The 15,770-nt window shown below is 36.1% G+C and overlaps 1 protein-coding gene across 1 annotated transcript; it reads right to left on the bottom strand.

The window, feature by feature from the left end:
• Positions 1–3,000: 3,000 nt before the first annotated feature.
• LOC123535490 (uncharacterized) lies at positions 3,001–15,620 on the bottom strand. Its single transcript, XM_045318202.2, is given in 9 exon segments — positions 3,001–3,364; positions 3,924–4,036; positions 4,038–4,054; positions 5,451–5,558; positions 8,138–8,268; positions 10,839–10,998; positions 11,248–11,418; positions 13,308–13,533; positions 15,354–15,620. Coding segments are annotated over 9 exon segments (1,299 nt in total). The 5' UTR covers positions 15,596–15,620; the 3' UTR covers positions 3,001–3,233.
• Positions 15,621–15,770: the final 150 nt, after the last annotated feature.

Raw genomic sequence — 15,770 nt, 5'->3', positions numbered from 1 at the left:
ACTGTTTTCAACAGTATTTCAGTCATGTAACGGCGGGCACATGAGCTAACCTTACCAGTTTTCCTGGAATTCTGTACCAGTACAAACCTGTTCTCTGCAAGTAACTGCCAACTTCCCCACATGAATCAGAGGTGGTGGATGAATAATTTCAGACACAATGTCTTTTATCAAATCGTCACAGAGAACATACCCCTCACCCAGGGCTTGAACTCACGACCCCTGAGATCTGTATCATCTCGCGAAGCGGGCGGGCTCGAATATATGTTTTAGCACGAGATTGTGACACCTCTGAATATAATTTCAGGATCATATATCAACATATTGTGATGCTCAAGGTTTTGAAAATCAAGGACACATTACAAACACATAACATTAATACTTCTACCGACTGAATGGTAAGCTGTCTTATTTGCAAAACTGAATTGCCCAAAATCTACACCCTTATAGATCTACTGTTAATTAGTACTTATGTGAAAGGCAACAACTGAATACAAATAAAGAGAGACAGGCTATCATTTTAAAGATTTGTTTGAATTGTATTACATCATTTCTCCTCTTTTTTCAAGTAGAATGAAAGAATTTCTCATGCTTTACATCTTAACTAAAACAACTATAGAAATTTATCTCTTCTACAGAGTATTAGCTGAATAAATAATTCATCAGTGTGTAAAGTTTACTGATGTCAAAAATATTGAAATAGCTACCTCCTTTGGTATGCAATCTTTTCAATAGCAGTCAGTTTGTAAACAAGGGCTGCCACTGAAGACGGCATGCTTGACTATTTCAATGCAAACTAGTGACAAGAGCTGAAGCCATCACTAGAGTGTTTAATGACACCAATGTGGATGATGATAATGGATAATAATAGTTTAATCTGAGTAAGATATATAAAATGAGTATAATTCATGAAAAATTTCTACAAGAATTTTGTACCATCTGTTATATCATGTAGCTAGTAGAGGTGAAACAACTAATTTAAGTTTGAATAAAGTCAGTCTAGTAATAACTAAGACAGGGCGGAAGTGTATCACAACATGGAATTCTTAGTAAAAAGGGGGCATAATTCATAAAATGTTGGCGAGTTAGGAACCTTGCGTCATAGGATGTTGGTGATGATGTTGAACAATCATTTGAATTTTGAAACAAGAATATTTGATAAATCTCAGATTTATTTGAAACTTAAACAACAGACCCTTTACCTAATTTGTGTACACAGAGTTCTTAATTCATGGCAGATACTTTTAAAATTCCATTTTCCTATCTTGATTGCCCAACAAAGCTATGTAGCTTAAGTATAAATTTAATAAACATACTTTACCTAAAGAATAATATGAATATAAGAGCTATTGTATTATATTTGATAAGTATATTTTGCATAAAGTCATTAGAAAGGCAAGTTTGTAAAGTTATCATTAATATCGCCTTTTGCATATCTTGGTTGTGCTATCAATAAAGACTTAAAAAAGATGAAATTGGAAACTATGTGCGGTTCTTTAACTGGCTGCCACAATAAAATGGTTTTCCTTTGGCCTGCCATTCCCCGGCCAGATACCATTAATCACTCAAACAAAGTGTATATACAAAACTGTTGTGAAGACAGACCGGTGTCTAAGAAACTGAAAAATATTTCAGAAAAGAAGTTTTTATTCTTAAAAATATAATATGATGATAAATTACACATATCTATGTTTGGACAGACTGAATGGCAATAATTTCAAATCAATTTATAATCAACTTCCATTTATCAGTTATTGAAGAGAAATGATTGTTCAATAGTTTCTGGTTTTCATATGTGAATTATAATGTAACATCTTGCAACACTGATGAAAAATGCAGAATAAAAACTTGAAATTAAGAGGTGTTAAGTATGTAATGGAAAGTGCTTGTTGTATTTAAGCGCCAGTCATTTTGACTTACGAGATACATTAGTCATGTACACACTTTCCAATTCTTTTTTTGTTGGGTTTAAAGTCACACAATATGAAGTCATAATATGGCAGCTTTCCAGCTTTTGGACCTAAGGATCTCCTCCTGGCACTATTTCAGGCATAGGTGAGCATCTGGGTAAAACCACCGAACTTCCAAGTCAGCTGGGTCCTATAATGTCAGGCATCATACAGGTAGGCAGTCTGTATCCATTCTTTAAGTTGCTGGTTGCTCATCAATTTGCTACAATAAAACGGGTTTCTCATTTGACCTGCCATTCCCTGGTCAGATGCCATAAATCACTTGCACAAAGTGTATATACAAAACTGTTGTGAAGACAGGTGTCTAAGAAACCAAAATATGTTTCAAAATAAAATCTTTTTTCCTTGAAAATATAATATGATTTACATTTAAACAGATAACTTAAACAAATATATGATTGGACAGAATAGTATGACTTTAAACAATGACAGTGTAAACATAAGCTCTGAGAAATTGTGCTATTAAAATGAAGTCAGGTGTAAATTCATGCTGACAATAAATAGAACAGTTGTATAAATAACATATACAAAAGCACTAGAGATTATTGAAACAAAGTGTAAATGTCTGAATTTTAGAAGAAAAAAACAACTAAAACCTGTCAATTTAAGCATGATTACTAACAGTTAAAACTTCATCAGAGACACTTAACATCCAACACCTGATATACAGTAAAATCATGGAATTTCCTGGTTTGGGCGGAACTGCTATTTCATAGGGATACAAAATTGGTTTCAAATTTTGAAAATAAAATGAACTGGACATTGTTTGCTGTGAAACCATGGAATCTATGAAAATTAGTCCCCCATGAACATTAATGATTTGACAGTATAAAAGCAATATTTGAGCCGTGCCATGGGAAAACCAATATAGTGGGTATGCGACCAGCATGGATCCTGACCAGCCTGTGCATCCGCACAGTCTGGTCAGGATCCATGCTGTTCGCTAATAGTTTCTCCAATTCAAATAGGCTTTAAAAGCGAACAGCATGGAGTCTGACCAGACTGCGCGGATGCGCAGGCTGGTCTGGATCCATGCTGGTCGCATACCCACTATGTTGGTTTTCTCATGGCACGGCTCATTTAGTCTAGCTAGCCAGTTACACATGTACCATACAACTAAATGTTTACTTTATTAGCTTACCTATAATGGGAAGCAAAATTTCTAACCAACAGATACTTAAATATATGACTGTAAATACATCGCACAAAGTTGTCCAATGCACACTGATTTATTTCCTGTAAGATCCAACACATTTACAAAAACAACTAGTCAAATCTTGATATATCTCGTCCAAACAGTAATGTTTTTGTCCAGTCTAGGGGCACTTGCATTCTCAATCTCCAACTTCCAAGCTGAGTCAGATATGCTGATCTCCATAGAAACCAGGAGGGAAAACCTGAAAACAGAACAACAAATGTCAACTTTGGTTGTTTGTTTTATTTTCATATTTTGTTGCTTTTCTTGTCAAACAATATTCCAACAGAAAATTCAACAAGATCATCGCGGATGGCCATCTCGGTATCAATTGCAGAATTTCAAATTTGGTCTGAAGCATGGGCCCTTAAGTATTAACCAGAATCAGGAGACCTGTCTGGAAACACCAATATCTGACTGGCAGTTTCTGAACACAATTTTAAAACTGACCAATGACAAATCTGCATTACAAGACTGGTCTCAAAACTTGACTTGGTTAAACGCCACCCTTCCATTAAGCCAGCTGTTTTCTTCCTCTGCAGTTCCTACTGTTATTCAATCACACTGCTTTCTGGACAAGTGTAACTAATTTCGTAACCCTGCCTTTTGTGTTACTTAATCACACTGCTAGTTAGGCAAGTGATATAAATTTAGTAACGTTAACGCCTAATGTTACTTTATCACAAGCAAATATTTAAACATTGATACTTGACCACTGGAAATGATTTAAATTCTTTTTAACATAATTAGTTTAAAATTACCTTGTAGTTTTGTCTTGGGTAGATCAGTAAGCCCTTCATAGCTGCCTATATAAGCTAACATTCCTGCACTGGTGAAAGTGAACTCCTCTTTCTGGCCACCACTGAGCTGCTTTGCCCTGTCTTTCAGCAACCTACAGTAATGTATTGTTACAACCATACTGAATGACTTTTCAAAATATAAAACCAAGATGAGCAGGAGTACAGTAATAAATCGATCTGTGTTTTCGTCTCAATAGGTAAATTTTTCTTATACAGTTGAATCTGTCGTAGCAGCCATTTGTATTAACCTTTAGGCTGCTGGCGGTAATTGATTCTGCTTTTGCGACCAGTGCAGACCAAGATCAGCCTGCACATCCGTGCAGTCTGATCATGGTCTGCACTGTTCACTATTCGGTCAGTAAATTTTCAGTAAACACCCCTTCAAACGATAAAAGGCACTGCTCAGATTGAAAGATGGACCAGTCCATTACAGAAATTTAGCAGGCTTAATGTTAAGCCAGCTGCTTTAGACAGGCTAGACTGTACACAAAGTTTTGGTCATTTATAATTTATAGGCAGTACAATCTCTGTGAAGAAATACCAATGAGAAGACCAGAATATGCTTTTTGTAAAGACTGTTATTTTGAATGTAGAAATTTAAGGCTGAAATATCTGACCAAAGCTGAAACTAAAAGTACAGGTTAGTTGTGCCAAGTTTTAACTTTACATTCTCTAACAGAATTATAGTAACAGTCAGTGTTTCTGGATTTTGAACCAGTATCTTCTACCCTTGGAGCAAAACTTTTTCTTTTTCTGGAAGCAAAGAATCCTCCAATAAACCTGAATCATAGATTGGGTAATATTGTTATACTATGCGAAGTATTTGGAAACAGCTGAACTCAGGAATTTAAAACACTCTTTAATATTATTATGCAAGATCTCACAAAATATAAGCAACTACAATGCACACATTTTTCTCCTCATATAGTTTTCCAGTTACATTGTCTATTCTTAAGAGCATTAAAGATCACACTGCAAAATAAAAGCAAAATGAGATACAGTCAAATTTATGCTAAATAGCACTTCTGCCCATTTACTTATATATAATGTAAATTTACTAATGCTGAGAGATCACCTGTCAACGAAGACCACTTTTTCATTTCGCCTAAGGTCATAACAAACAAGTTTGACTGTACACTCATTATTTGTTTTGTTGGGTTTAACATTGCACCGACACAATTTTAGGTCATATGGCGACTTTCCAGCTTTGATGGTGGAGGAAGACTCTAGGTGCCCCTCCGTGCATTATTATTTCATCACAAGCGGGCACCTGGGAAGAACCACCGACCTTCCGTAAGCCAGCTGGATGGCCTGCTCACATGAAGAATTCAACGCCCTGAGTGAGGCTTGAACCCACACCGATGAGGGACAAGTGATTTGAAGTCAGTGACCTTAATCACTCGGCCATGGAGACTCCCTAATGTATACTCAATTTGAAGGATTAAGCTCTCCCTGCTGAGCCTGTAAATAAGGAAGGAGATAGTTTACCTGAGCTGTACAAGGGAGAGGGTAATCTTTTATATCAGCACAATCTCCTATAGCAAAACTATTTCCACTTGGATCTCCGAGAACGTTCAAGTAGCGGTCTGTTAAAATCTGCAATAGATGAAAAAGGTTTAATTTACCAACTCATTTTATTTATGTTTAAAGAACTTTGTTTGTACAAGACAAATCAAGTTTCAATCAGTGTAAAGTGACAAATATTCTCTAGGAATTTAGTGCTTTTTTATCTTTTTGCAAAAATGAGTAGAAGTGAAAAGTCAAGATTTTTATTACCTTTGACGGAAAAATTTACGGAAGTTAAAAGTTAAACGTCACATATTTAGACTTCTTCTGAATGTTTGAACTTCTAATTCAACCAATATCTGTGATAAAACAGTACACTGTGAATTCAAATGCAATCAGACATGTTTGTGTTATACCACAGAAGTGGATCAATACAAAGTAACAGTTTAATGAGTCATAAAAATCTCAGGATTTGCTTAAAAATGTGTGTGTGTGTGTGTGTGTGTGTGTGTGTGTTTGAGTTTAACATCTTTTTCAACAATTTTTCAGTCATATAAACAATGGTGTCTACTTGTAGCACTGAGCACAATGCCCAACTTTATAGTGCTGCCTCACTGGAATATCATGCCACAGACACGGGACATAATACCCCACCCAGTCACATTATACTGACACCGGGCTGACCAGTCCTAGTACTATCCTCTTAATGCTGAGCACCAAGCGAGGAAGCTACTAGTACCATTTTTATCTTCTTTTGTATGACGCGGCCAGGAGGGATCAAACCCATGACCTCCTGCACTCGAAGCGGACGCTCTACCACTAGGCTACCGAGGCGGTTTGCTGAAAAATGTTATGAACCTTTTGGTACAGACCATGTACATGTTATAATTTACTTCTGAGGTTCAAGTTCAAGAAAAAAAAACACATCAAAATTATTAGAAATTGATTTTAAGGGAAATATCCTACATACACACTTAGTAAAACCTAATTTCTGCAAAGAAACTGCTTCCAACTAGACCTATCAGGCTATCACTGAAGATGATGAATGTACCCCCCGCACGCACTGACACAGTACATTGCAATTTGATGCACACAAGACTGCATAATTATGTGGACTGTAAGTATAAAGACTCTATGTATATAGTATAGTAACAAAAACAAAGTCCCATAACTCTGCAGAATATTTATCTAAAAGAACGTAATATGCACCATGCACAAGTAGGGTAAGTACTGATCACTTGTGTGAAGTTTCATTAAATTGTGTGCAAGGGTTCGGGAGATTAGGGGCGCACAAGATTGCATATGCAGACTGTATGTATATAGTATATTAACAAAAAACAAAGTCCCATAACTGTGCAGAATTTGTTTCTGAAAGAACCTAACATGCACCATGCACAACTAGGGTTACTACTGATCACTTGTGTTAAGTTTCATTAAATTGTGTGCATGGGTTCAGGAGATTATGCACGCACAAGATTGCATATGCAGTCTGTATGTATATAGTATAGTAACAAAAATCAAAGTCCCATAACTCTGCAATTTTTTTCCCTGAAAGAACCTAACTTGCATCATGCACAACTACAGTTGTTACTGAACATCTGTGTGAAGTTTCATTAAATTGTGTCAAGGGAATGAGGAGAGTTGGTGTGCACAAGATTGTGTCTATGTATATAGTATAGTAACAAAAAACAAAGTCCCATAACTCTGTAAAAAAAAATTCTGAAAGAACCTAACATGCATCATGCACAACTACTGTTGTTACTGATCACTTTTGTGAAGTTTCATTAAATTGTGTCAAGGGGATGAGGAGAGTTGGTGCGCACAAGATTGCATATGCAGACTGTATGTATATAGTATAGTAACAAAAATCAAAGTCCCGTAACTCTGCAATTTTATTTCTGAAAGAACCTAACATGCACCATGCACAACTACAGTTGTTACTGAACACTTGTGTGAAGTTTCATTAAATTGTGTCAAGGAGATGAGGAGAGTTGGTGCGCACAAGACTGTGTCTACGGACAGACGGACGGACGGATGGACGGACAGACAGAGACAACCTGAAACCAGTATACCCCCCCTTACAACTTTGTTGTCGGGGGGTACAAAAATGTAAAAATTAAATACTTCTTGACCGCATCATGAAACTGTGAAAACAAACTGCCACACTGATGCCCAATTAAGGAGCACGATCCTTTTTAAAAATAATTTCAACTCTTAGCATACTAGCGGCAATTGTATCTGCCTTTGCAACCAGTGCAGATCAAGATCAGCCTACTGGTAGTCTGATCTGCACTGTTCGCTATTCAGTCAGTAAATCTTCAGTGAATACCCATATGAACTATAAATGTTAATGTCCAAATTGAAAGATAAAGTAGTCCATTTACAAACTTAGCAGGGTAAGGTATTCATTTACAAAGCTGCATAAGCCCCATCCTAACACAACACTGTAAAGTGCCACTCACTCTAGTATCAGTGGCTTGAGCATCAAGGCTCAGAGCAATTTATGGTGTCTCTCATTGTTTTCCTTATATCTTCTGTTTGGATCACTCAAAAACTTCTTGATAACTTCAACATTAAACTCATTCCCTGGAGATCTCGTGGGATCAGTATTTTACTGTATTTATATTCTAAATATGGAATATAATATAGTAATGTAAATGTTTTCTTACTTGTCCTCTTTCATTCTTTGCTATATCAAGTTCTCTAACAAAGTCCCGTGGAGCTAGACCTGTACTCCATACAACCATTCCACATGGCATTTTCTCTCCGCTAGCCAACTGTACGTGATCTTCAAATACACCTGGAAAATGATTCAGTTATAGACTGCAAACAGTTTCCACAGTAGAAAAACCTTACTAGTACGAACTGGTTGCCTATAATAAACTATTAAAGCTAACAACTGAATTCCATGACAATGTTCCTTCTTTTAAAGTCTACATTACACAAGGAATAAATCACAGCTTACTAGAAGCTTACATATGTGTATAAAATACATGGTCGTGTTTAAAGTGTGTGGTGGAGGTAAACCTCCACATTTACTATAAAACAGAACCATGTACTGTAAAATCATTTAATTTTGTGTGCATAAAATTTCGTGGTTTTGGTGAAAACGTCAATTTCGTGGGGATTTGAATTTGTGGATTTCAACTTTTGAAGATAAAATAAATGGGAATTTTACTTGTTCATTGGGATTAAATCTTATGGATTGATTCAACCACGAAATCCACAAAAATTAGTCCCCCACGTATATTAATGATTTCACAGTATTTCACAGGAAAGTACTAAACAGCAATTACTTTTTTATATTTAAACTTATTTTACATTGTTTAAACTGGTTTGGTGTTGTCTTTGTTTTAAAGCTATGTATCTCTGAAACACCAAAGTGATCAAGTAGAGGTAGCTGCTGGCATTGCTTATGTTCTAACATCTCATAACAATACAAACTTTTCAAGGGTAACATGCGGTAAAATGCATGGATATCGCAAAATGTGACGTATGTATAAATGTGAACAATCACAGCCAATGAAGCATTGTAATCAAGTATGTTTCCCCTTCTACAAAGTCATAGCAAAAATGTGAGTTTAGTTATCAGTAAATTAAGTTTATCACGGTATATGCAGAAGCAATGAAAACACATAATCACGGTATATGTAGAAGCAATGAAAACACATAATCACGGTATATGCAGAAGCAATGAAAACACATAATCACGGTATATGCAGATGCAATGAAAACACATAATCACGGTATATGCAGAAGCAATGAAAACACATAATCACGGTATATGCAGAAGCAATGAAAACACATAATCACAGTATATGCAGAAGCAATGAAAACACAAAGTATCCATAGTATACAAGAACAAGAGGGTCATGATGACCCTGGATCGCTCACCTGAGTAATATGAGCTACATGTTTCAAATGTCAAAGTGATGATTTTTAGAATTTTTTTCTGATGTACAATCAAGTAACCCCTGGGGCGGGATTTGAAAAAAGTTTGTAGAAGTCCACTAGGCAATGTTACATATCAAATATCTAAGATCTAGGCCTTCTGGGTTATTTTTAGCAAATTTATGAAGATTCAAGATTTGAACAAATTTTGTAGAGGTCCTCTAGGCAATGCTACATGTGAAATATCTAAGCTCTAGGCCTTCTGGTTTATTTTTAGAAAATTTTGAAGATTTTTCTATGTACAGTCAAGTAACCCCATGGGTGGGGTCATGATTTGAATTTTTTTTGTAGAAGTCTACTAGGCAATGCTACAAGTGAAATATCTAAGCTCTAGGCTTTCTGGTTTATTTTAAGAAAAATTTTGAAGATTTTCCTATATAAAATCAAGTGACCCCTGGGGCAGGGTCAATTTTGACCCCGGGGGTCATGATTTGAACAAATTTTGTAGAGGTCCACTAGGCAATGCTACATGTCAAATATTTAAGCTCTAGGCCTTTTGGTTTATTTTTAGAAAATTTTGAAGATTTTTCTATGTACAATAAAGTAACCCCATTGGGCGGGGTCAATTTGACCCCGGGGGTCATGATTTGAACAAATTTTGTAGAAGTCTACTAGGCAATGCTACATGTGAAATATCTAAGCTCTAGGCCTTCTGGTTTATTTTAAGAAAATTTTTGAAGATTTTCCTATGTAAAATCAAGTGACCCCTGGGGTGGGGTCAATTTTGACTCCGGGGGTCATGATTTGAACAAATTTTGTAGAGGTCCGCTAGGCAATGCTACATGTGAAATATTTAAGCTCTAGGCCTTCTGGTTTATTTTAAGAAAATTTTTGAAGATTTTCCTATGTAAAATCAAGTGACCCCTGGGGTGGGGTCAATTTTGAACCTGGGGTCATGATTTGAACAAATTTGGTAGAGGTCCATTAGGCAATGCTTCACACCATATATCTAAGCTCTAGGGCTTCTGGTTTTTGAGAAGAGGATTTTTAAAGTTTTTCCTTTCAGTTGCCATGGCAACCAGAGTTCTGCATGGAATTCAATTATTTGAACAATTTTGAAAGGGGGCCACCCAAGGATCATTCCTAAGAAGTTTGGTGTAATTCTGCCAACTGGTTTTCAAGAAGAAGATTTTTTTAGAAAATGTTGACGGACGGACGAAGCACGACTGACGACGGACATTGAGCGGTCACAAAAGCTCACCATGAGCCTTTGGCTCAGGTGAGCTAAAAAGTGAAGGTGAAATCAAACTGCTAAAAAATCTGCGAGTTCAACAAATTACATAAAGCACTTTTTCACCATGTCTAACATATACAGTTACATCAAAACAGAACTTAACATATTCATTCTACTGTTGTCTTAGTATTTAAAACTGCCTTTTATGAACTTTTCTGAACTGTTCTCTTTTTTCTACTTTGTACCTGTGACAAAGTCCCTCTTCAACTTGAACCCTCTCCTTCCCTGTATCTTTTTCTCAGCATACTTTCTCAGTTTGGCATCAAATGAGGACAGAATCTGGTTAGACTCTACTAATGTTACCCTTACATCATCCTTCTTGGCTTTGTACAATCTTGTCACATCCTAAAGAAGAAAGTGATCAGTATTACCATAATGCTCACTTCTTTCCAACTATACCAGTGTCTTTATAAATAAATACTGCCTAAAACTCAATAAACTCTTTGTTTATAATACTCATTTACAACATCAAACTTGTTGCGGTATGCCACTTTCATTAAAACGTAAGACCAGAAAGTAAGCAATCCATTCTAAATGTCTATCATAATATGAACAAATGCAGCTGATTTATGAAGATTAATACATTATTTCTACCTGTTCAACAAAATCATACACCTCTGCACCAAACTCTACCCCAGTCGGTCCTCCTCCAACTATTACAATATGCAGCAGCCTACCACTTTCATCCGGGCTTGAAGATGGCTGTGTGGCCAGCTCAAAGTTACTTAAAATCTTGTTGCGTATTCTACGAGCATCACCAACTTCCTGCAGGAAAACAAACCAAGTCAGTTTAAAAGAATACACAAGTCTAAAGGCATGTGTGAAGTTCATGTATAAAAATTATCACAAAACTAAAGTCCTTGTATGTGCTTCAAAATTGAGGTAGTCTGAATCAGTTCTTCATGAAATCTTGTGTGTGCATATTCTAGCTACATTCATATTTCAACAAGTTTAACCTTTACCCTGCTAAATTTCTAAAACGGTATAGTCTATTATTCAATTTGGGCAGTACCATTTATTACTCAAAGGGGTGTTCACTGAAATTTTACTAACTAAATAGCAAACAGCGCAGACCATGGTCTGCACTGGTCGCAAAGGCAGAATCATTACCCACAGCAGGCAAAGATTAACTCCTGAAGAAGAATACGAGACATCCTGGATCTTTAGGGTACAGTTCAACACATCAATGAGGCCCAGCTGTAAAACTTGCCTGACTATGTTTTTCAGTAAATAATTGAAATATGACAAAACTAAACTTGGTAATTTCACTGTAAAAATAAACCAGTATTTCATATCTAACCAAACTAAACAAGAGGGTCATGATGACCCTGAATCGCTCACCTGAGTAATATCAGCCACATTTTTCAAATGGTAAACTGATGCTAAAATATTAAGAAGGTATGTCAGTAGATCACATTAATGGTCACTGAAAATCAGTTTTAAGATCAGTGTGCAAAACTGCACATGTCATCCAAATTTCAAGGCTGTATCTTAAAAAACAAGACAGTAGGTGAGTAGGTCAAGGTCACAGTCAAGTGACCCCTTATCGCTTGGGGTCATCAGGTAGTTATAATTAAACAGTTTAGGAAATATGATCTGATAATTTTTGAAGTATTTATTCCTATGTAACTCATATAACAAGTGACCCCAGGGTGGGGCCTCTTTTTACCCCAGGGAAATAATTTGAACAACCTTGTTAGAGATCCACTAGGCAATGCCACATACCAAATATCAAAGGCCTAGGCCTTAAACTTTCAGAAAAAAAGGGCCTCTTTCACCCCAGGGGCATAATTTGAACAATTTTGGTAAAGGATCACAAGGCAATGCAACATACCAAATGTCAAAAGCCTAAGCCTTGCACTTTCAGACAAGAAGATTTTTTCCTATATAAGTCTATGTAAAACTTGAGACCCCACCCCCACCGGGGTATGGCCTCTTTTCACCCCAGGGTTATAATTTGAACAGTTTTGGTGGAGGACCACAAGGCAATGCTACATACCAAATATCAAAGGCCTAGGTCCTGTGGTTCCAGACAAGAAGATTTTTAAAGTTTTTTCCTATATAAGTCTATGTAAAACTTGTGACCCCCGGGGCGGAGCCTCTTTTCACCCCAGGGGCACAATTCGAACAATCTTCATAGAGGACCATTAGATGATGTCACATGCCAAATAGTGAGGCTCTACACCTTGCGGTTTTGGATAAGAAGATTTTGAAAGTTTTTCCTTTTGGTTGTCATGGCAACCACAGTTCTGCATGAAATTCAATTCTTTGAAAAATTTTGAAAGGGGGCCACCCAAGGATCATTCCTGTGAAGTTTGGTGTAATTCTGCCCAGTAGTTTTCAAGAAGAAGGTTTTTTTTAGGAAATGTTGACGGACAGACGACTGACGATGGACATTGAGCGGTCACAAAAGCTCACCATGAGCCTTTGGCTCAGGTGAACTAAAAATAAGTAAAATTTGCTAAGAACCATTAAAAACACAACAATTAAAAAGAATAAAAACATTTTCACTCATGAACACCAGATCTTATATTTTCTTGTAATCAGAAAATCTGGCATCTGTTGCTCATCTGACAAAGTATCAGTCTTACACTGAAACAAAGCACTATTTCTTTTCTTTTTTTTTTTGCATATCATATCCTGTTTATATTCACCTTTAGGAAGAAAGCGTGTTCATTAACACCAGGTGTATTAAATGTGTTGCTAAGTGATCCAACTCCAATCACTAGTTTATCGTATGACAGATCATATGTAGAATCTTGTTTCAGACCACTCTCAACGTGTACAATCTGGTTCTTGAAATCTATTCCTGCAGCTCGAGACAGGTGGAAGTGATCTGTCTGTCTAAATCCAGTGTTCCTGACTGGCTCAATTATTGACCTGAAGAGGAAATGTCATTAATGTATTAACACAATGTGACATTAACTTAACTGAAAATGGAGAAAGCTAATCTTCAGCACACATAATAGTTATGCTGCTTTTTTGTTATTATATGAAAGACACTGTCACTCGTAACTTTCAAAAGCAGAAATTGTCCGTTCTGGAAGTATTTCAGTCAAAAAACTGACAACAAGTTTAATCATGTACAACAGTTACTGTATAGTCAATCACCTGATTGTGATATTTCTCTCTGAAACATTGATTATGTAAATTCTGGCTTAAAACTAAGCCACACCTCGTTCTACATGAATAGTTACTTCCATTTACATTTCCGATCAGGAAGTATGTCAAAGATCATTCATCCTCCATCCTGATTCATCAATGAGTCATCAGTTACTTTCAGAGTAAAGGTTCGTACTTTCACTATTATGCAGGAACACTGGTCACCTTATATCAAACTGAAATACTGTAGCTTATATCAAACTGAAATACTGTAGCTTATATCAAACTGAAATACTGTAGGAACACTGGTCACCTTATATCAAACTGAAATACTGTAGGAACACTGGTCACCTTATATCAAACTGAAATACTGTAGCTTATATCAAACTGAAATACTGTAGGAACACTGGTACTGTAGGAACACTGGTCACCTTATATCAAACTGAAATACTGTAGGAACACTGGACACCTTATATCAAACTGAAATACTGTAGGAACACTGGACACCTTATATCAAACTGAAATACTGTAGGAACACTGGTCACCTTATATCAAACTAAAATACTGTAGGAACCCTGGTCACCTTATATCAAACTGAAATACTGTAGGAACACTGGTCACCTTATATCAAACTGAAATACTGTAGGAACACTGGTCAGCTGACTACCTTATATCAAACTGAAATACTGCTGAAAGACAGTAGTGAATCCAACAAAACATGCTATTTTCACTAATCAAAAATGAAAATGAAATTCTACTTGACAAAGAATAGCTTAACAAATTCAACTTCAGAGATGCTTATTTACTAGCTGTTACAAAAGTGACCACCAGACAGGACTAGTTATGGTAGTCAGAACAAGATAAAGTAATAAAGCTCACAGTTTGCTCACACATGCCTGATGGCTCGTTGAATTGCACTTGGGGTCTTTCTCAACCATTATTAAGCAAGTAAGTCACCATATGGGTGTGACTTAAAACCCCACAAAACAAACATTAAAATTTTAATGACAATTCTAACACGATCCGATTCATTTTCCTATTAAACAAAGAAGGCAGAAAACGGTGAATTATTATAAAACAAATCACTGTTCTGACGACACAATTATTATGTCATGGCGTCAAACGTCATAGGGCGCACTGGAAAAGAAACCGATTGAAAACGGGCAAATATTTCATGAATGTCATCAAGGATGTACTTTAAAATCCTTGGTAACGTGTTAGAATCGAAATAATATATATCTCATTTAGTGATTTGCTCTTGAATAAATCACTGTTTTTCGTTCAGATGCGTATTATTATATCTGAACTCCAAACAATGATTTATTCAACGACAAATCACTGGATGAGATATATTATTTCTTAAACAAAGAATTCTAATGTAAATATCGCACTATAACTCAAACGATAACATGTTTGATAATTTTGATTTTTTTTTCATTAAAATGTTTCAATACAGAAAATGTTTTTGTATAACATTACAGTATGCACTTAACTTCTATTATTGACAACCTCTTTTGAGTTCAACCATGCATGAGAACCATAAGAATCAAATAATAATATAAACATGTGTCGTTTAAATTATCGTGTGGGAGTGGTACCTGAACTCTAGGGTTCCGACAGTGGTACTGCACAGCAGTGGTGTAAACAGGAAGTGATTTCTGGGACTCACTACAATAACATCATACAGTTTCTTGTCTATTTTCTTCAACACACTGTAACTTCCCCAGCCTGTTCCAAGAATGATCAATCTTTGCCGCCCAGTAGATGACAAATCTCTCTTACACAGACCAGTAACTAACTGCCTTGACAATAAATATCCTGCTGTCTTTTCAATCATCATATTTTCTTATAATTTTACGAAAAACACTTTTATCAGTACCCTACTCTAGTAATACATACTTCCGGTTTATATTGCATGATTTCTTTGTAACATTATATACTTTGTCTTAAAAATTGTCTATCTATGTCCTATATCTTGAACTTGCTTTTAATATAATGAATAATCCAACACATGT

The sequence above is a fragment of the Mercenaria mercenaria genome, chromosome 12 (assembly GCF_021730395.1).
Source record: "Mercenaria mercenaria strain notata chromosome 12, MADL_Memer_1, whole genome shotgun sequence".
NCBI lineage: Eukaryota > Metazoa > Mollusca > Bivalvia > Venerida > Veneridae > Mercenaria > Mercenaria mercenaria.
Note: the sequence above shows the minus strand (reverse complement) of the source record. Positions and strands in the feature narration are given on the sequence as shown.